Below are 21,916 nucleotides of genomic sequence, written 5' to 3' on the forward strand. Positions count from 1 at the left end.
TTCTTTTCCGCCCACTGGAGGATCTTTGCTGCTTCCTGATGTAGTTGCTTTGACCTTGATCCTCCTTGATTGTTTATGTACATTTTTGCCGTGACATTGTCTGTTCTTACAATCACGTGTTTGTCCCTGAGCTTTGCTCTGAAGTGTTTCAGTGCTAGGAATATTGTTCTTGTTTCTAGCAGGTTTATGGGCAGCCTGGATTCCTGCGGTGCCCAGATCTGTTGAACAAACTGCTCGCCTAGGGTGGCTCCCCATCCCGTGAGGCTGGCGTCGGTGAAAACCTGTGGTCTGCATTGGTGAAGATAAACCTTCCCTTTGTTGAGGTTGCTCCGTTTCAGCCACCACTTTAGACTGGTTTTGACCACTGTAGGGAGAATTATCCTCCTGTCTTTCTTCCGAATGATGTCCATCTGGAACTGTCTCAGGAATAGCTGCAGCGGACGTGCGTGAAATCGTGCCCATTGTGACAAGTCTATCACTGATATGAATAGTCCTAGGAGACTTGCTAATTGTAGTAGCGAGTGTTGGCGTGATGAAATTACCTTCCTGGTTGCCTGTTCGATCTTTGCAATCTTTTCCTGTGGAATGAATAGGGCGTCTGCTAAGGTGTCTATCGTGGCCCCTAAGTGATCTAACCGTGGCGCTGGAGAAAGGGAGCTTTTTTCTTTGTTTATGAGGAAACCATGCTGTTGTAAGACTTGCTGCACTGTTTCTATGTCCTTGACTCCCTGCTGGAATGATTTGGATCTGACTAGCAGGTCGTCTAGATAGGGGTAAATGTGTACCCCCTGTTGCCTGAGCCGGACAATGGGGGCTAGAAGGATTTTTGAGAACGTTCTTGGTGCGGTTGTTAAACCAAACGGCAAAGCCCTGTACTGTAAGTGCTTTCCTCCCACCGCAAATCTGAGGAACCTTCTGTGGGATGGGTGGATCATGACATGTAGGTACGCTTCTTTCAGATCCAGTGATGTGAGGAAGTCTCCGTGGTGTAGGGCAAGCGATATGGATCTTAGAGTTTCCATTTTGAACTTTGGTGTTTTTACGAATTTGTTGAGGTGTCTCAGATTCAAAACTGCTCTGTAGTCCCCCGATTTTTTGGGTACTGTAAAAAAGTGCGAATAGATCCCTAATGATTTCTCCTGCACTGGAACAGGTTCTATCGCCTGAATTTGAGTTAGGTGTTCTATCGCTTGAAGGGTAATTTTTGCTTTCCTTGGGTCTTTTGACAGTGGGGATTGGACAAAGTGGGATCTTGGTATAGTTCTTAGTTCTATCGTGTAGCCGTTTTGGACTGCTTGTTGTACCCATTTGTCCACCTGATCGCCCTGCCACTGATGGCTGAACTTTGCAAGGCGACCCCCCACTGGATGGTCCACGGCGTCATTGTTTATTACGTTCTGGCTTGAAGTTCTTGTTTTGCTTGTTGAAGGAACGAAAGTTTGACTTGTTCCGAAAGGAGCCTTGGTTTTGAGGTGGGCCCTGAGTGTGCCAGCTTGTGCGTTGGTTTTCTCTAGAAAACCTAGGCAGAGTTCTATTGGATCGAAATGTTGTTTTTTGGAACGTTTGATTTCTCTCTGGCTTAACAAATTTGGGCATAGCCTTCTTTTTATCTTTGGTTTCGATGAGCACCTGATCCAATTCTTTTCCAAATATTGCTTCTCCAAAATAGGAATATGCTGCTACTACATGCTTAGATTGTGTGTCTGCTTGCCACGGTCTGAGCCAGGCATTGCGTCTTGCTACCATGTTGGAAGCCATTGTCCTAGCCGTTAGTATAATGGCATCCATGGTTGCATCCGCTATGAAAGCGTTTGCAATGAGAACTCTCTCGACTCCCTCTCTCAGTGCCGCTTCGTCGGCTGGGAGCCTCTCTAGGATTCTTTTGAGCCATTCCATGGCTGCCCTGGATACCGTGGAGGCAGGTGTTAAGGATTTAAGTATTGCCGCCAACCAGTCATGAGACCTGCGCAAGGCCGCTTCGGACCTGCGGTCTAGAGGGTCCTTAATGGATCCCTCTCCCTCCTTGTTCACCAGACCCCCCGTGTGTAAGTTTGCCACTGGTGAATCCACGGGAGGACTTTTTAGCATGGAATGGAATGGTGGGGGTAATAGGTATGTCTTTTTAAAAGTGGTAGGCAGTGCCTTCCTGCCTGCCGGATTAAGCCATTCCTTTCTAATGCGCCTAACATAGAATTCTGGCACAGGAAAGAATTTTTCTTTTTCCGAGTCTTTTGGGAAGTAACTTTCCTTCCCTTTTGGGAAGCCCTTTATGGTTTTGGAAGAGGTGCCCTCCCCTAAAGGGTCTACTGGGTCCTCTGCGTCTTCCTTGTCCTTCAGGTCCAAGGCTGAGACCGTCTTATTGATTAGCATAGATAAATCCTCATTTTTAAATAATTTGGTGGATTGGTCAGATGCCTCATCTGAGGATTCTTCCCCTTCTGAGAATCTGTCTACTTCTTCCCCCTCTTCTCTATCTGAACCCTCTTCCTCATCAGGGAATGCTGTGGGGTTCCTGTGAGATCCTAAACTATTTCCCCTGGAGGCGTTTGGGATAGGAGAATTGCGGGGGCGTTGGCCATAAGAACCCCTCTGCTGAGTTTCCTGTTGTTCCCTGGCCGTTAAGACTTTTTCAATTTCAGCCCGCAATAGCTCCGCAAATGCAGTAGGGGGAGCTGTTTGCCAGGCTGAGAGTGCCGAATTGGCGGGAACTGCTTCGTCCCTGTGGGAGGGGCCCGGGCTGGGGGCTAACGAGGTGCCATTGCCCGTCTGTGGCGTCGATCCAGCCCCACTCCCATTGTACTGATCGGGGCCGGGATCTTGCCTTGGCGCGTCCGTCGTGCCATCCTCCTCCCGGTCCTCCGATCCGTCAGCCGAGCGCTCCCGGTCCCGCGAAGGGTAGGAAGTGCTCGGCGGGGAGCCGGCCGCTGAGGCAGCGCCCTTGGGAGGCGCGCAGCTCCCATGCGGCGTGGATTTCTTCTTCTTGGGCGCGGGAGGTCCCTCCTCGCGCCCTGCCGCATAAGTCTCTTGCGTTGCTCTCCTTTCTGGGGAGAAACGCTCCGTTTGTTTCTTTGCTCCCCTGGTCCTTTCTGCTGCTGAGCTCGAAAAGGACTCCCTCGGGGGAGTGAATGAGCCTGAAGACCTAGTGCTCATTCTGCTCTTGTCTCCCACTCCCACTAAGGCACTACTGACAATTGGAAGACAACACACACATACACAAAGGGTTGTTTTGGGTAGGCAATTGACTCACTGACACACGTAAAACAGGAGCGCGAGTGGAGCCTAGTTGCAACGTTGCACACCCTGCAAGGCAGGAACAAAAACTGAGGAAAGAGAGGCTGAAGACCCACACAGGAAGGGGCGGCGAAAGAATTCTGATTGGTCCCTGCCTCCCTGCAAGTAATGACGAACATATCTCAAGCAAGACGTCTTCCCTCCCCCAGTAGAAGAGAGTGTGAGAGCCAGAAGTCTGATCTCCAAAACATTATTAAGAAATATGGGATGTTTGCACTGGCTTTTGTGCCACTCTGTAATCCTTACCACCAGCAGCCTTTACAAAATCCAACCTACCACAATTGTACCACAAATGTGCTTAGCCAAAGTGTACATTCTGCACACATAAGCTATAGCACATCAGTTGTCATAGGTAAACTTGTAGACTTCAAATCACTCTCAGAAGTGCACAGTTCTAATTGTAAAAGAAGCTCTTGCGTTCTCTGGCAACAATCCCCAACATGGGGAGGTCTACGATACACATATTATTCATAACAGTGCTTGTAGCAATGTTTTCTGACTCCCACTTGATTCTCGAACCTGTGGACTAAAATCCGAAGGATCCTGAATGAAGCAAAAAAACAAGCAAGGAGCTTCAAGTCACTCCCTACCAGCTGACTGAGCTCATCTTTGACAGGTATAGATCATAGCCACATACCCTAAGTTTGGCCACAGATGCAAACTTTCTTATTTCTCCTCTCCCTGAGTCCATGCAGGGACCAAACCTTTCTTTCCTTTGGAAAATGAAACCAAGCAGCATTTCTTCCCCAAGAACTAGTCCTAACCTTCGTCCACCCCCTCAGAGGAGGTGGTGCTCCAGGACAGCCCAGGAGGCATGAGAAGGGAAAACATATTATGAAGTAGATTTCTTCATTAGAGGACAATGCTTGGCTTAGATCCTTATAATATTTTGTGATTGGTCCTAAGTTTCATGACAGCCATTTTTAGTGGTTCCCATGATACTTTCTCAGTATTCTCAATATCCAGTACGGCTCACTCTTTCGACAAGATTAGGGACTCCAGTCCTATGAAATATAATGTGGTCAAAGCTCAAGTGCATGATTGTGAATGCCTTCTTATGCTTGTGATATACCCAGGATGGGAGATGTCCAAGAGCTGTCATGGGAAATTCAGATGGAGGCAGACATTAATGCTAGAACCAATAATTTCAGGCTTGATTGTCATCTTACCGAAATGAAGTCATTGTAGAAGCAGTTGACAGTCTGATTACATTTCCCTCCAAAGAGCAGGATTAGAAATCTCGTGGGATTGGTTATGACTTAAAACCAAGGCAGAAGAATTCCATGTTCACACTAACCACAACGACCCAAAGCAACTCAGACTCGATTTAGACATGTTCATCTTTAGTCGCACAGTCCTCATGTGAGAAGGTTTTGATTGCAAAACTGCAACCCTTTTGGGGAACTACACTATGTCCGAAAAAAGGCCTCTGCCCCAACCTTCTTTTAACTATTCTTTCTCCTTTGAATAGTATGGCACTGTGTCCCAGTGAATGGTTAAAGGGCACATGATACAGTCTTGCTGCAGCTGAGCAGGACTGGTCAGGCCATCATTCTTTAATGGAAGAAAGCTGGGGTGCAAATGTAACAAATAGCAATAAATATGGATTGTTAAACTCGAGGTTTCTGAAATGGAAAAGAATCACGGCTTCCAACTATTAAATAAATAAAGCAATAAAAGAAATCGTGTCACTTTTCATTAACAGTGACATGCGCATTCAGTAAGTGACCCGTGACAGCGGCACAGCCACGTTCCGTACAGCAAAAGCTCCTGGGGGGCAAACGGTATTTTTCAGGCATATAATACTGTTGTTTGGGTTCTGGGAAATAGATATTTTTATAAAGAAAGGATAAATTAGATAAAACACATCCCCACCCCCACCCCACACACACACAAGGGAGTAGCAATTATCCAATGTATGTGAAAAATATCACCAGAAAATGGCTCTGTCAAGATAGGACACTTATAAATGGCTCCCTATTAAAAACAACAGCAAAAACTAGTCAAACGAATACCCCAGGTTTCTCTGCTGTTTACAGAAAGCAAAGAAAGAGAAAAGGCTAAGAAATACAGGCAGTTTCTTCTTCTTCTCCCTGGAGCTCCTGCTCTGTTTGCCTTCTCTCCTCAACGCTACACTCCAGAGTAGTGTGACCGCAGCTTAATGCTTCCCCTGCAACAGAAAGCATCTCATCACCATACAGGCTCCCATGAGTTAAAAGCTGAGATGTCTGCTAAAATTGAACCAAGAAGTAAACACCTAACTTCTGTGTGGGAGGTGACAGCAACCAAAGTCACTTCCGTATGATTGGCTGCACTGCTGAAGAGAGAGGCAGAGGAAGACACAGGTCACAAAAATATTTTTGATAGATAGCAGTATGGCATCTGCTCAAGTGATCATTAGCAACAGAATCGGGGGGGGGGGGGAGGGCCTGCACAATGGCAAGGAACAGTGCAGGAGAGCTACCTCCTAAGCAGGTAGCTGTGCCACAGAACACAAAAGGCAGTGAGGAACGTCACAGAGTGGTCTGTCCACAACCCCACCACCCTCCTGGCAGCTGTCTACTCCTGAGAGGCTGACACATCATTGCCACCTACAGCTAAACTTTGTTCAGGAGGGGACAGTAAGAATGGACGCATTCACCATTTGTGTCTGCCTCCAGCTCCCCTGAGGCCTCACTGACTTCTGATCGCTGTGGAGGGAGAAGGGGTCAGGTCTCCTGATGTCCAACAGGAGGGGCTGTTTGACTGGGACTGCTTCATTTGGTTGGGTGGCTGGTTACGCTGGTCCACCTGTGGGTGGCATTAGAGGTTGAGGGTCACATCCTGCTCTGCACCATCGGATAGCTTCTCAGTGCTGTCTACAGGAAGGAAGACAGTGTGTGGGGGCACAAAGGGAGGCCAGGAGCTCCCTCGTGTGCACATGCCAGATCACCCAGGTTGTCCCACAGGTCCAGTTGTCTGCCTTTCAGGGTAAGGTCTGCTGCACTGACATCACAGGACCAACCCCTCTGGCCTTGCTGTTAGGATGGGTGCTCCTCTGACCTGGTTCTGGGGAAACCACCTATGGCCACTGGTGGGTCTTTTGTTACATCCTCTCACAGTGGGTGCAGCTCCTTATAAACAAAGATGAAGGCTATCTTTGGAACATCAGCGTCCTGGGCCTGTGGGAGTGCTCTTGCTTGCCCCAGCTTCCTCACGCCATCTCCAATGGCAAAGCTGTATGGCTGACGGAGCAGAGGAACAGCCATGCAGACTTTCCACTTCCCGTCCCCCAATATGCCACCACAACTCGATCTCTTGCTGATGAGGTCAGTTGGTTGCATCTGGCTCTGACAGGCTGTGGTCCCCCCTGGGCTGCAAGGACTGACAAACTATGGCAGAGGGATGTGGGATTGGAAAGGTGGGGGGAAGAGTTCACTGCGGCGGTTTACTTTTGACAGCATGGCTGCCCCCTCAGGTCCTGGCTCTGGAGCTGTTGTACCTGCAATGAATCCTGGGTGATAGACTCAACCATAGAGTGTGTGGATTTGGCTCTCCCAGGTGGGTTTCTTACCCTACTGCTAGTCCTGTTGTGGAAGCTGCTCTCCCTGTGCTCTAGCCGTCCCCTAGCTGCCTCCCCTCTGGTTCTAAGTCCCCTCAGCCAGAGGCTGCCAGACAGCCCCCCATGCTGTGAACCCTACCTTGTGGGATTTGCCAGGTTCTGGATCTGTCTTTTAATTGCCCAGTCTAGCAAAACTGCACCCTGGGTAGGGGGCTTGGCCAGTGTCTGTGGGCTCGCCGTTGGCAAGGGACCTAGTTGACATCCAGACCAGTTTGACACCATGCAGGTGGGGATGTGCTGATTGGGGGTGGGGGCTTTGGGCTTGCGCCATGGTTTTGGAAGACATAAATTTGGGCCAGAGAAAGTGAGCACTCCTGGGTCAAAAGTGCTCAGGTAGCCAACTGTCAGATATGCCCCATTTGGGGCTGTGAAAGCTACTGAGTTGGGTCTGCACCACTGCTACAGCTGTGCCACACTACAGCCACTTCATTGCACTCCCCAGTGACAGCATAAATGCGCCTTATGACGGTGCTTACAGTACTTGCCCCAGCGCTGCACTGCTTCCATAGTGCTTTCACTCCCATACTTCTGGACTGCACTGCCAGTCTGTCAGTTGCTTTATACATGGGGGCTGGGAGAAAACAGCCTCTGACCTTGGTTGGAAAGAAAGCTTTATCCTCTAATTATAGATTTCTTACAGCACACAATCCAGCATACAATTAAAGTGAGCAACTAAGAAAATTGCTTTTACCATGCCATAGAATTACCACCACAGATTACCATCTCTATGGAACATAAATTCACTTCCACCACCTCATCTCATTGAAACAGTGCCCAGAATAAAGTGTAAACTATTACGAATAGAGCCTTCTCAATCTGGATTAAACAATTTATTCCAACGGATCTCCCTCCTGCTAAAGCCAGGCTACAATTTTAGGGGGCTTCTGAACAAAGTGCAACTGCAGGCAAAGCAGAGGTATCATGATGCTTTTGAGAAAATACACGACTCTTTTGAATTTCCCAAATTACGCTTGCCAAGTCAAAAGGCACAGCTGACACTTTAAATAAGCAAAAGCCTTCAGCACAGATTTCCTCTATAGGTAAGAGCAAGATCATAACTGCCTGCAGCTGAGTAAGATTCTAAGCCTATGATCCGGGTAACAGCTACTGAATCATCATTAGGACCCTACAGGCAGCCGCCAAAAGATATAGATCTTCTAGAGAGTTTGCATCACCTCCTCTCTGAATTCATCCTTTTGCGGACAGAAAGGTAGAACTACCACTCCTTCAGAGCAGAAAATCCCTCTATGCAAAGGGTGCTTACTGGGCAAAGGAAAGGAAGGAACAACAGGAACTGTTTTAGCTCTCAAGTGAAAAAAAGCAATGAAGGGGGGAAACGAGGGTTTGGGGTTTCACAAACAAGGAGTAAATGCTGGAATGGTGAGAAAATCAGAATTATTTCCTGCTTTTCCCCTTGCCCTTCCACTGGCCCAACTTCATTTGTGGCTTAAGGAGTGGGACATGAAAAATGGAAGCACTGGGAAACAACAATAAGATCTGTTATAAGAATCTCCCTTCCCCTTTAACCTGTATGGATAAAGGCAGACCAGACTGCCAGGCGTCAGAGAGTCCCTGGAATACAGAGATGAGCAAAACTGTCCAAGAGTCCCCGTTGCTTCTGCAGAGCCTGGAAGGTCCCTTGCATTACTGAAGAGGTTGGGGCAGTGAAATAATTGGGCAGATAGTTGGATTGCAGCTGAAGGAAAACTGAAAGTGAATGTGAGCAACTACTGAGAATGTACTATCACTCTGTGGTGGTCATGGTGAAGCAGGCTCACTATATGCCATCACTGCATCCATGCAATCCCATCCAGTGGAGCTTCTCCACACTGTAAGAGGGCTTTTATCCCAAGTCACTGAGGAAGTGGACCTGGAAAACATGCCCTGCCACTGTGACTCTTTTGTGATGAGCTTTGCAAATAAAATTGTTCACATCCACTGCGACCTGGATGCCACAATTGATACAGTTAAATCTCAAGATGCTGTTGGAGCACAGTCTGGTCCTAGTTGCATCATAGATTAATTCCTGTTGATGAGGTCAGATGAAGTGAATATGACTCTTAGAAGGACACAGCCCACATCGAGACTCTACCTCCTGTGCTTCATGGCTGTTGGTGTCAAGACTGACTGGGCTGGGTGAGCAGACTCAGGTAGCAGACCCAGGTAGCAAGTCCCTCTCTTTAGAAGGGTTCCAAATCAGTGCTGGAAGAAGGAGTTATGAGACCCCCTCCCAAAGGTGAGCCTAGACTAAAATGGCCTCAACAGCTATTACTTGGTGGCCAATACTCCATTCCTGGGCAAGGTGCTTGAGCAGGTGGTAACTACTTAGCTTCAAGCAGATGAGAAATATTATCAAGGCCCATGTCAATCTGATTCAAGTTAGGGTCTGGGATGGAAACGGCCTTGATTGGTGACAGGGCAGTGTGTTCCTGCTGATGGCTTTCAATTCTAGCAACGATGGTGTATTTCTGGAGAAGCTGACTATGTTGGAAGTAGGCAATATCATGTTTTGGTAGTTCCACTCTTACTTAGCTGACTGATTCCAGAAGATAATGCTGGGGAACTTTTGATCAGCCCTGTGGCATTTATCACATCTATCCTTCCCCAGAGCTATTTAACGTCAAAATGAAACAACTGGGAGAGATTGTCTGGGGATTTGAAATTAGGCGCCATCAATATGCAGATGACACTCAATTCTATTTCTCTTTAACAGCTGAGTCAGTGTCTGTGGAACTCCTGAACAGATAACTAGAGTAGGCAATAGACTGAGGCTGTGTTGGTCAATGACACTCAAGAGCTGTTGAGTTAGCCTGTTCTGAAGGACTGCACTCTCCCTGAAGGAACAGATTTGTAGCTTGTGAATGCTTCTAGATCCTGGTTTATGGTTGGAGGCTAAGATCTCCTCCATGACCCACACCTCCTGTTGAAATACCAGCTGTGGCCCTTCCCTCCAAAGCATGATCTGGCCACAGTGACCCATGCTTTGATCAAATCCAGGTCAGATGACCATAATACACTGTGTGTTCAAAAACTCTGTTCAAATAATGTTCAGAAACTTCATTTGGTCAAGAATATGCTGATCAGGTTATTGACATGGACTGGATGAAGGATCTTATCACTCATGTGGAAGAGCGGGAAATCGAACCCAGTTCTTTAGGTTAGAGTCTGCTGCTCTTAACCACTAGGATTAATTAATGATGATTCACTGGGCCAGCAGTTTGGGGGCTCCCAGTTCTGAACTCAGATAACTATTTGCAGACCACCTTCACTGAAAGGGAAAAGTTGACATTTTAGTATAGCCTGCTAATATGTAAAGATGAATGAGAAGTCATATCCCATCAGCTGCCGTTAGTACTGCATTCCTATGGAGGGTAACCAGCTTGTTCTGAAGTTCTTGTCTTCATCTAACACAACTGTTCTACAGAAGTAGAATCTCTAGTTGATTAAACAGAAAAGTCTGCCCCCCAAAAAGGTCTGTTTACTTTGTGATATGCAAAGTCACCTTCACAGAATGAAAAATATCTTCATACTTGTCGTTTTAAGCACTATAGACACAGAGGAAGCTAGATAGTCTCAATTTATTCAGAAATTGCAGCACCCATACAATGTGTTCCAGTGTGGAAGTAGACATGTGACATTAATCAAAGCTGCATCACATGTGAACCTAATGTAAACAGCCACTACACAGAAGAAAACAGCACGCCAAATAATTCTAGAGGTAGAAATTGAAAGTCTCAATATACTAACTATATGCAAGATGAACACAAATGCCATGTGAACACAGAGAATGGCCAGTGGAAATGCTGATGCCCACATCAGCATCTGGCAGGGGGTGGTGGTGGAATGTACTGGATAAACTGGTAGAGAAGGTACATTAAGAGTTTAATTTAAAACCATACTCATTTACTTCTCATCCTCGGAGCATTTTAAAACTCTGACATTTTTTTGTACAAATATCTTCTCCGTAGATATGTTATCTAACTTGGCCAGTGTGAGGAAATGCAAGATTCAAGTGGTTTCACAGAAACTGTTATGTTCAGAGAGAGATGGAATAACATAGATCATGGTCCAAATCCCAAGGGAGAACAAAGGTACGGTATTACTGGGTGGCTCAAATGTAAAATATTGTTCCATGAACTCCCTCCTGACCTTTAGAACTACTGTGTATCCGTCTTCCTTGGGACCCAGCTACACAGAATGTGTGTAGCTGCTTAAGTGAGACAGAAGGAAATACCGTTAGGACACTCAACAGGACTATTTCTTTCCCTGAAGAATATGAGAGGGAACACAAATGGTGGCAAAAGAGAAGCAAGTTAGCTGTAAGGGAGGCAAAAAAGGATCATGAGGAACGCATGGCTGCGAACATCAAGACCAGCAACAAACAGTTCTTCAAGTACATCAAAAGCAGGAAGCCAGCTAGGGAAGCGGTAGGCCCGTTAGATGACAAAGGAACAAGCAGGGTAAAAGTGCTAAAAGATGGCAGGGAGATTGCAGAGAAGCTGAATGGAATTTCTTTGCATCTGTCTTCACCCCAAGAGGAGGTGAGGAACATTCCTGCACCTGAACCAAGCTTCTTAGGAGGTAGGAATCCGAGGAACTAGCGAAGATAGTGGTAGACAAGGAAGAAGTTCTGGCAGCCATTGATAAACTAAATGTCACCAAATCCCCTGGCCCAGATTGCATTCACCCAAGAGTTCTTAAAGAGCTCCAAGCATGAAATTGCTGATCCTTCTCACTTTAATATGCAACTTATCCCTGAAATCAGAACCATACATTGACTGGAAGATGGCCAATGTCACACCAATCTTTAAGAAAGGAGCTAGCGGGGACCTGGGATATTACAGGTCAGCCAGCTTGACATCTGTTCCTCTTAAATTAGTCGAGTCTATCATTAAAGATAAAATTATAAAACTATGGCAAGAAAAGCAAGACCTGCTGAGAAAGAGTCAGCATGGCTTTTGCAGAGGCAAATCCTGTCTTTACAAATCCTTACCTTCAGGAGATCTTTTGAGGGACATGAAGCCAGGCATGGACAGGGGGTGAACAGGTGGACATTGTCTACTTGGATTTCCAAAAGGCTTTTGACAAAGTTCCTCACCAGGAGACTGTTTGAGAAAGCTCAGCAATGTAAGGAATAAGGAGGGAAGTCCCACTCCTATGGATCTCAAAACTGGTTGAGAAACAGGGAAACAAAGAGTGGGTGTAAAGTGGGAAGTTCTCACAATGGAGAGAGATGTCAGGGAGTGGTGTCCCCCCAAGGATCCGCTTTTTGGGACCAGTGCTCTTTAACTCATTCATAAAATGACCTGAAGTGGGGGGTGAGTAAGCGTGCAAGTGGCCAAGTTTGCAGATGATACCAAATTATGTAGGGTGGTGAGAGACCACAAAGGATTGCGAAGAGCTCCAAAGCGGACCTTGATAAATTAGGTGAGTGGAAACAGAGTGAAATGGCAAATGCAGTTCCAATGTAGCAAAATGCAAGAGGTGGAGTGCACATAGGGGCAAAAAAGTCCAAATCCCCACATACACGCTTCTAGGGGTCCAGTTAAAAGCTATCAGTCACAGACCAGGAAAGGGATTTAGTCGCCTTAGTTGATAGTTCCATGGGAATGCCAACTCCAATGCAATGGCAGCTGTAAAAAAGGCAAACTCTATGCTGGGGATAATTTCAGGAAAGGAATCTGAGAATAAAACTGCAAAGATTGTCATGCCCTTATATATAAAGTCAGGTAGTGCGACCTTGCGACTTGGAGTACTCGTGTCCAGTTCCCTGGTGCCCCGCATCTCAAAGAGGATATGTGAGGGAGATAGAAAAGAAAAAAAAAGCGCAGAGAAGGGACAACAAGGATGATTGAGGGACTGGAGCACCCTTCCCTATGAGGAGAGGCTGCAGCGCTTTGGGACTCTTTTAGTTTGGAGAGGAGGCGGCTGAGGGGGGGGGATATGATTGAAGTCTGCAGCAAATTATGCATGGGATAGAAAATGCTGACAGAGAAATTTTTCTCTCTCTCTCACACATACTTCAGGAACTTCAGGGGGGGGCATTCATTGAAAATGCTGGGGAAGAATTAGGATCTAATAGCAAAGGAAAACCACTTCTTCACGCAACGTGTGATTGGTGTATTTTGGAATATGCCACCACAGGAGGTGAGTGATGGCCACTAACCTGGCTAGCTTCAAAAGGGGCTTGGACAGATTTATGGAGGAGAAGTCCATTTATGGCCTACCGAATCTTGATCCTCCTTTGATCTGAGATTGCAAATGCCACTTAATAGACCAGGGTGATTGGGAGCAACAGTTTCACAGAAGGCCATTACTGCGTTCACATCCTACATGTGAGCTCCCAAAGGCACCTGGTGGGCCACTGCGAGTAGCAGAGAGCTGGACTAGATGGACTTTGGTCTGATCCAGCTGGCTTGTTCTTATGTTCTTATGTTCTTATGAGAGAAATCACAAACACATGAAAATTGGGGGGGGGGGGGGGGGAGGGGAAGGACCAGCTAATATTTCCCCAAACAAGTTTCCAGTATTCTCAAACAAATGAGAGGACCCTTTTAAGTATGGTAGATGACATTTTAGGCACCAAGTCACATAAGACAACCATGCAACAAAGGAGACTATCGGTATCACATATTTGTTTTAGTCAAAGAAAGCACAGGAGACATTGCTCATTTCCCTTGAGTATCATATTAGACAAGGATCAGACAGGAAGCTACAACTATCATGAAGATACCCCTCCTCCTTACCAGCTGCCAGACACCTGGACAAACACATGCAAGATCCCTTTAGCATTACAACTACGGCATTTGCAACAAAAGACTCATTCTCAAGTCTATTAATGCCATAATTTAGACTGAAACAATTATTTTTAGACTGCTAGACGAGGTTGCAGGAGCAATTTCTTCTCTTCCTTGCAACCTCGACTGTTTGTAAGGCAACCAAACCCATATCAGAGGTAGCCACAGAAGAGAACCTAGGCACAAAGGGAAAAGCCTTTTTTCCCCTCAATTCCAGCTGCCTTCCCTTCTCCCATTATAAATCAGTGAACTGCCCTAAAATAAAACAGCATCACAACAGGGTGCATCTAACAATGTCACTCCTCAATAAAGTATATTTTTAAAGAAGAAAAATTTTCTAGAATGTACTGAAATGGAAAAGCACAAATCATTCAAATAATACAGTTTTAAACATAAGTTGTTCTTGAAAGATTGGGTTGCTGCTTGAAAACAAGTAGTCTGTAATTTTTTCCCTTTCTTTTTCAGCTACTACATCCATATCTACTTACCTCCTAAAAAAGCAGCAGAAGATATTTATTACATGCTATCGCTCTTATTTATTAGTGCTCACTTCCAATTCAATTGCTACCATTTCACATAAACTGTCACATTCCATTCCTTATTCCCACTGCCATCCACCCACAGATATTATCCACATATTCCAGGCTTCCACCAACTGCCAGGAAGTATAACAGTTTGCTTTTAGAAAATGGAAACAGCCAGAGGAAGGATGTTGTCTTTACCATAGTAGCACAAGTCTTGATTCCTCTCCCTGCCCCCCTCCACCGAAACCATGCAGACAACTATTGCAGCACTGAATCTGTTTCCCAAGGCCTTTTAGCAATTCCTGGGCAATGAGTGCCCTCTTATGGAAAAGAATGGTCACAATCACAAAATTTGTTCCAATACTTATACTCTTTCCAACCTACAGATCAAAGTGCGGGCTGTGTTCTGCAGCAGAAGTCAAAGCAGCATGTTTCTACTGCTGAAAATAGTGCAGATTCTCTTTTAGCATTAGAGAATCTTTCTTAAGGAAACAAAATGGTGGGCCCAACTTTACAAAAAGACAAGTCTTGCTAATAGCCATCTGGGGCAATATAAATGATTTTTTTTCAAAAATTTGATGATTAACAGCACAGGCATTAACGGTTTTAACGAAAGCAGTGCTTAAATAAGATTTTCTAACCTAAAAGAGAATCAGAAAAGGGGGGGCAGGCACTAGGACCCCGGAAGAGCATTCCACCACAAAGAAGGTCCAGGAAGATGTCAAGGATTAATTCTCACATCTCCTGAGATCTTTATGTTGGAAAGGTTATAGCATATATTCAATGCAGACATATTTTTTCCTGGCCATAAATAAGCATAGGACCCAGCTTCCCAAAGTTGTGCTGTTTTTACTCATCAATATGTACACCTTCCAGGTGTGGTGAGCATTTGAACTGAAAATTGGGCAACTGTAGGATGCTGTAATCAACTATACATACCATCTGAGGGTTGGCTTCAAATCATTTGGTCTAGAGATGTTCATAGAGTGTGTAAGGCATTTAAAGTGCTTGCAATAAATGAAGCCATTTCCCAAAGGTCAACAACAACATATAAAAAGAAGTGATCAAACACAGCACTGGGAGCACTTTCCATGGCTTAAGTGTCCTGGCCTACACCTACCCTGTCAGTCTGATGGTGATAAGTTTTTATTAAATCCTTTAATTTCTCTATTAAAAAGGATGCTTTTAAAAATATTTCTATGACATTCAGAGGTGTATTCACTGGACTCATGTCTTCTGTTTTGTTATAAATGGATTCAGGTTTGTCATTCTGATAAAGAAAAAAAAGACATGAATCAAGGCTGTCTTACAGGACAACTAGATTAAGGATTCCTCGTCTTGGTTCCTGCAATTCGATGTGTTTCTATTTACGGTGAACTTACAAACAATTGACTGCGATACAGATTAAACTGAATGTTTACCAGAATGGTAGAAAACAGGGGTTAAAAAAATTACAGAGTGGCCTTTTTAGGACCAAAATACGAGAAGCTTATTGTAACAAATTCCACAGATGATGGTGTTCTTACCCACAATCATTTTCTATCAAAATGAAAGCCGTGCTCTGTGCCACATGTTATAAACAGCAAACAGCATTCCTTTAGAATACGCTGTAATCATCTCATGTCATTTACTGGATTTGTAACCCACTCTCCCTGCCATCGCAGGTTCAGAGCAGCTATCAACCTAGTAAGGGAAATTAATGCTAACTGAAGAACATCTGAAGGACTTGCTTAAGTTATCATCTCACATTGTGCTTGATAAAAATTTTTATATAGCATACTTCTGTACTATGGTGTTGTAGGTCATGCTGTTTATTTTGCATCAGAAATACATTTTCTCCACTAGAGGGTGTTTTGACTTTACAACAGAAGGCAAAGATGTATGAAGTTCAAGCTTACATCGTAGAGGAATGAACAACACATAGAAACAAGGGCAGCCATTAATTCCATGGTGCAAAGCAAAGGGTTAAATAAAATGAATCTCAAAGGGTGATTCTGCTTTAGCTCTATTCTTGCCGCAGCCATCTACTGAAAACTGGGCCTCTTGTTCATTTTTTGCCAAGTTCTTGTTCATTTTTGCCAAGAGTTATCTTTAAAATTTTCACAAACAACGAGAAAACAATGAAGAAGCTGGGTGCCTAGGATAGTATCTACTTTAAAAAATGCTTTAAATCAGATATAATCATAACCCAATTGGTGACAAGCCCTTGGACAGTCATGGTTTTTAACTGACATCAGGAGCAAGTATACTTTCTTAATAACAAAGGGCATTTAAAAAATACCAACAAACATGAAACAGTACCATTTTTTTAAATGAACAGACCAATAGAATTTAATGAATCAATATAAACCATCTTCAAGTGTTTTCTCTCATATTTAAGAAAGACTTGAACTGCTATTTCATACTTTACAGAACACTATAGAAAATAATCAATGTGGATTTAATCTTTAGGACCTACAACCAGAAGGGTAGCTGCCCCACCCTTATGTTTATGGGAATGTCCTTACAACACTACAGAGTTCAATAAATGCCAGGCACTATGCCACCATGTTGCCTGGTATTTTCAGCAATGAACGTATTGGATCTTGCCGAGCCACAGAGGAAGTACAAGACTCAGCCTATGTCAGAGGCCACAACCTTAAGACCTTCTCATGCAAACTCCAATATATCATGCTGAGCAGATACAGATTTGAAATGATGCTAACTATGCTGACTTAGGGTCCAGAAAGCTTGTGTCAGCGTTTTGCCTCCTGGCCAGCTGTGAACAACAGAGGCAGACAGCAAACTGCTTAGAATCCTACACAGTTCAGATAAAGTCCCAAGTCTCAGAGAAACCAAATAGCTGGGAAGAGTGAGACAAAGCTGAGAGTCCAATATTCAATGTCGTAGTCAAGTTGGTCTGGTCCAGGAGTCAGAGTCTGCAAGGACTAACAAAGGTGGGCGTCAGTAAGACAGCACGGTTTTGCCTCCCAAGCAGACCTACTACAGGTCCTCACAGGAGACTAATCCTCAACCTGTGAACATTTTCTCCCTCCTGCTCAAACAGGCACTGCCACTGAGCCAGCAAATGCCCCCGCCACCTTTTAGCCTGTAGTTTCCTCCTACAACACTGTCTGCATCAATCAGCTGGCCCAGATGAACTAATTGCCCAAGAAACCTCAGCAGGTGCAGGCAGAGCCGTAGCGAGGGGAAACTGGGGCTGGGGCAAGCGTGCGCCCCACGCCCCTGCATGCCCCCGCCATGCCCCAGCACTGGTGTGCGGCCAGTGTGTCACCCCCCGCCGCCTTGGTGTTACGCCACCGGGTGCAGAGTCAGTGAATCTAAGTGATTTTGCGGCTGCTTCACACTCTGAGGCCTGGCTAGCTGTCTGTTCAGTTCCACTATACTGGCATTCTGGCTGGCCTGAGCTTACCCACCCACCCTTCCTGCCCTGTTGGAGTTCAAGCTGGCCTGAGCTCTACTTGCCTAGCTCTTCCTCTAAGGACTCCTCACTCCCCAGGGATTGGCCCAAAACACTAGTATAAAGTCGTACCTTGGCTTTTTCAGAGCAAATAACAAAGGAATTGATAGTTTCTCACCACTGAAAGCACAATGATCAGCATCTGTCCCCATTAGCTTTCTAAGACCAAATAACACGGGATATCCCTTGCAGCTGGATAGCAAAGGAATTAGTTGGTTATACTAACCATTATACTGACACTGGAGATAAATTTAAGATGACACATGAGGTATAAAGTTCATTGAAGCTGAACTGGATAGTTTTACCTCATGTTGAAACTAAGTTTGGTCTCTTGCTATTCCCTTTCCCCTCCAGTTGACACATCCCTCTTTTTCCTGGCTAACTTTGGATATTTCCAAAATAGAAAAAAAGTTGCTTACAAAAGTCTTGGCCCAAAAGAAAACTCCAAAATCAAGAACACAATTCATATAATACCTTTTATTAGGAACAGTTAAAACTGTACAAAACATACGAATGTCTTTGATTATATGTTAAAGTTATAGCAGCCAGTGGCAGTAAATGAAATCATTTCTTAAGTAAATTTCTATACTCCATTCAATTAAATGGAGCTTTTTAAAGCAGTAATGAAATTCTGGGAAATTGGAGATAGTTTGCTTTTTGTTGTTGTGATCCCAATATTTATTTACATAACACCAAACTTTTGACATAACTTTAATAAATTATCAGAAACTGAACCAGTTTTGTGATAGCAATAATTAGAAAATAACCATTGGTTCTCACCTGTGAAAGTTCCTTCTCCTCTGAGCATCAGAGGGCATCTTTTCTTACCTGGGTAATTCCCAGCACTGACCTGGAAGGCAGGAACTAGATCCTAGTAGTGGATTTGGATATAGATGCGAAGATGGTTTTGGCAACTTTGGTACTAAGATCTAGTCCACCAGTCATTGCTGTTCAGCCTCCCAAGCAGAGTGATGTAATGGAGAAAAGTACCCTGAAGCAGGAGGTCCCCTCTGAATGGAAGCTTCAGTGTAGCAGCTGTTGCAAGCTGCTGGATTAGCAAAAACCAAGGCTGGAATGGCCAGAATGGTGCCATAAAATTACTTGCTGCTGGATGAATTTTCTGAGGAGCTTGGGTAGCACTGGGATCAGGGGGAAAGTGTGCAGATGCCCCGGAGGCCAATCCGACATCAGAGAATCCATCGTTTTGACATGATAATGCTGGAATCTCATGAAGAACCTGGGAAGTTAATGGTTCGACCGTGACACAAAGAGGTCTGTTTCAGGGGCTCCCCAATGCTGCACTCTCTTCAGGAATGCCTCTTTGTGAAGAGCCCACTCCAGATTTGAGATGAGTAGCCCCATGAGGCTTGAAAGGTTGAAGTGTGACTTGAGATCATCAACTGAACTATTGACTTGACTTTTCTGGCCTTTTGACCTGTCACAAGCAGGGCTTCCTGGACTGTATTGATGCCTACTCCCAGATGTTCTAAAGACTGGACCAGCTGCAAGCAGCATTTTGAGAGATTGACTAAGAATCTGTGTTGTTCTAGGCACCTTAGGGTCAGTTGCGTGTTGAGCTGCATTTGTTGGAATGACTGAGATTGAATCAGAAGATCGTCCAAATATGGATGGACATGAATGCCCTGTGCCCAAAGAAAAACTACCAGATTGATAAGCAGCTTCAAAAAAAACATGGGGAGCCATGCACAAGCTGAATGGCATCACCTTGTATTGGAAGTGTTGGTCATTCATGCAAAATCTCAGGAACCATCGATGACTCTGAAATATCAGGATATGCAGGTATGCCTTGGACAGAATGATGTCAAACACTTGTTGAGCTACAGAGAGCCACATATGGACCTGAAAGTCTCCACTCAAAAATGTCTGAGACCTATGAAGCAATTCAAGAATTTCAGGTCCAAGACTGCATGACAGTCCCCATTTCTTTTGGGGACAGTGAAGAACAGGGAGTACACCCCCTTGCCCTGATCATGAACAGGAACAGTCTTTATCGCTTACCAGGTTCCTCATGAGATTCCAGCATTATGAGGTGATGCTGAATAGCATGAACATTTTTAGTCTTTTTTTTCTGGGTTGAGTGCAACTGGTAAAATCAGAAAATGATCATGTGGGATTGACATAAATTTGATGGCATGGCCTCTGCTTACCACTTCTAAAGCCCAGCATCCACCTTTGAAAGAGACCAACTGTTCAAGAAAGGCAAGTCCCACCAGGGCCTCCAGTCAGTCATGCCTTGTTGGACTTGGAGTCCTGGTGAATGGTCTGATTTCCCTAGAAATTGTTTGGAGTACTGAGTTTGGTTTGTTGATTGCCTGGATGTCTTCCATGAGCTTCTGTGGTAGTCCTGCCAGAATAGTGGCAAGGCATGCTAGGAATGAAGGGAAGAGAACTGAGACCTCTTGTCCTGTATTTGGGTACCGCTTAAGTCTTGTTGCATGCCTCCACCAGAATGTGATCCAGAGGCCTCCCAAAGAGTTTGTCCCCTTAAAAAGGGTAACAGGAGAGGATGACCTTGGACTTGAAATCTGCCTGCCAAGCTCTGAGCCAGTGGCGCCTCCTGTTGGCCATGTTAGCTGAAATGCCCCTGCTAGCAAACAGCATAGTCAAGAGTTGCATGTGCTTTAAAGGAAACAGCTTTTAGTAATCTATTGGCACCCTCTAGCAATTGCTTATCATCTGGTTGAAGTAGCTGAATTAGCTGATGTGTCCACATGATAGCTATTCTGGATAGCACTGATGCTGTAGCATGCAAATGCAAGCAAGGCCTTGACATCATGAGCCCTCCTGGCACTCTGCTCCACCTTCTTATCTATGCTGTCTTTGAGATGTCCCTTTCCATCTTCTGACACCAGGCCTGGTGCCTGGAGTGCGGTCAATGATTGACAGCTGAAGAATCTCAGAAGTTTAAGAAGACAGTGCATACAACTTTTTTGTCAACCCAGAAAATTGTTTGTTGACCATAGGTTTGGCCCATTCAGCCTTAAGCAGTTCTTCAAAAGTCCTGAGAAAAGGGAGAACTTTTTTTGGTGGGATTAACATCAGGGAAAAATTCCCTTTTACCTACATGAGTGGACCTGAGGTCTAGTTTAGCACTGTTATCCCCAGTGTCAGATTTTTAAAGATCCAGGGTCATTAAGGTTCTGGATCGTAAATATGGATAGTCTTCTGAACTGGAAAAACCTTGTCACAGGCTCAGATGTCCGAACTTCATCCTCCCCAATGTCCTCGTCTTTAGACAAAAATATCCCCTCTTCCCTAGATTCCTCGCTACCGGAGGAATGTCCAGAGACTCTTAGGAGACTAATCCTGTATATTTTTGGCAGCCTTAGTGAGATAAGAAAAATGCCCCTCTTCCCTCCTGGTAGGGCTGTTAGGGGTAGAGTGGCCAGAGGACCCAGATCTGGCAGCCCTGGTGAGAATCGGGGTAGCCTTTTTTAACAGGACCACAAACTCCTCTCAAGTGGTAGATTTAATAAAGTGAGTCAGGTCTGTGGGGGAATCAAGGGACATGGTATCCAAGTTACTGTTCTGTGAGTCTTGGTCCGATGTCTTCTGACAGGTTACAGACAAAGTTCCCAGGGAAGCTTAACAGCCTGATTCCCCCTTTTAACTCCAGCTGTGATGCCACGGAGGTCATTTTGCCTTTGCACGACATTTTGGTATGCTTTGGGTTGAGGAGAGATGGTGTCACTCCCCACCTTGCCGAAGTCAGTGCATCCTTACTTGGGTCATGCCCGCCTGGTCATCTGTGCTCGCAGTTTCTGCCACCGCCTCCAGTGCAACATTCTCATCTTCTGAAAAGAAAGTAACCTCTCTCTCTCATCATCTAATTTAGGGTAGACCTACACTAGATCAACTCTGAGGAGGTGCCAGAAAGAGCAAAGCAACATGACTACAAGCTCTCCTGCTCCACAAACACACAGGTGAGAAGGCAAAGGGGAAAGGTAGAGAAGGGTGTGGACAAGAGCTATGCAAGGCAGGAGAAGGGAAGCCAACAGAATGTCAGTAGAAGAAAAAAACACTTTAAACACAGTTAGAGAAGACTAAAGGACAGAAAGTATAGAAGAAATATAGAAAATATCTATGTAGCCACCAGCTACTCATCTCCCCTGAGAGAAACAGAACTGAAAGATTCTAGGTAATGTCCACAGGATACAGGAAACAAAACAACCAGTTCTGCCTCCTAGGTCAATGGTGGGAATTACCCAGAAAAGGTGTCCTT

General features: G+C 45.1%; 1 protein-coding gene across 1 annotated transcript in view; it reads right to left on the reverse strand.

The window, feature by feature from the left end:
• Positions 1 to 6,722: 6,722 nt before the first annotated feature.
• LOC125434783 (RNA binding protein fox-1 homolog 2-like) overlaps positions 6,723 to 21,916 on the reverse strand; it is a 66,999-nt gene continuing 51,805 nt past the window's right edge. Inside the window, exon 3 of the mRNA XM_048500481.1 lies at positions 6,723 to 6,755. Coding sequence (XP_048356438.1) covers positions 6,745 to 6,755 — 11 coding nt within the window. The 3' untranslated portion in view covers positions 6,723 to 6,744. The remainder of the gene's footprint in view (positions 6,756 to 21,916) is intronic.

Source organism: Sphaerodactylus townsendi, linkage group LG06 (genome assembly GCF_021028975.2).
Source record: "Sphaerodactylus townsendi isolate TG3544 linkage group LG06, MPM_Stown_v2.3, whole genome shotgun sequence".
NCBI lineage: Eukaryota > Metazoa > Chordata > Lepidosauria > Squamata > Sphaerodactylidae > Sphaerodactylus > Sphaerodactylus townsendi.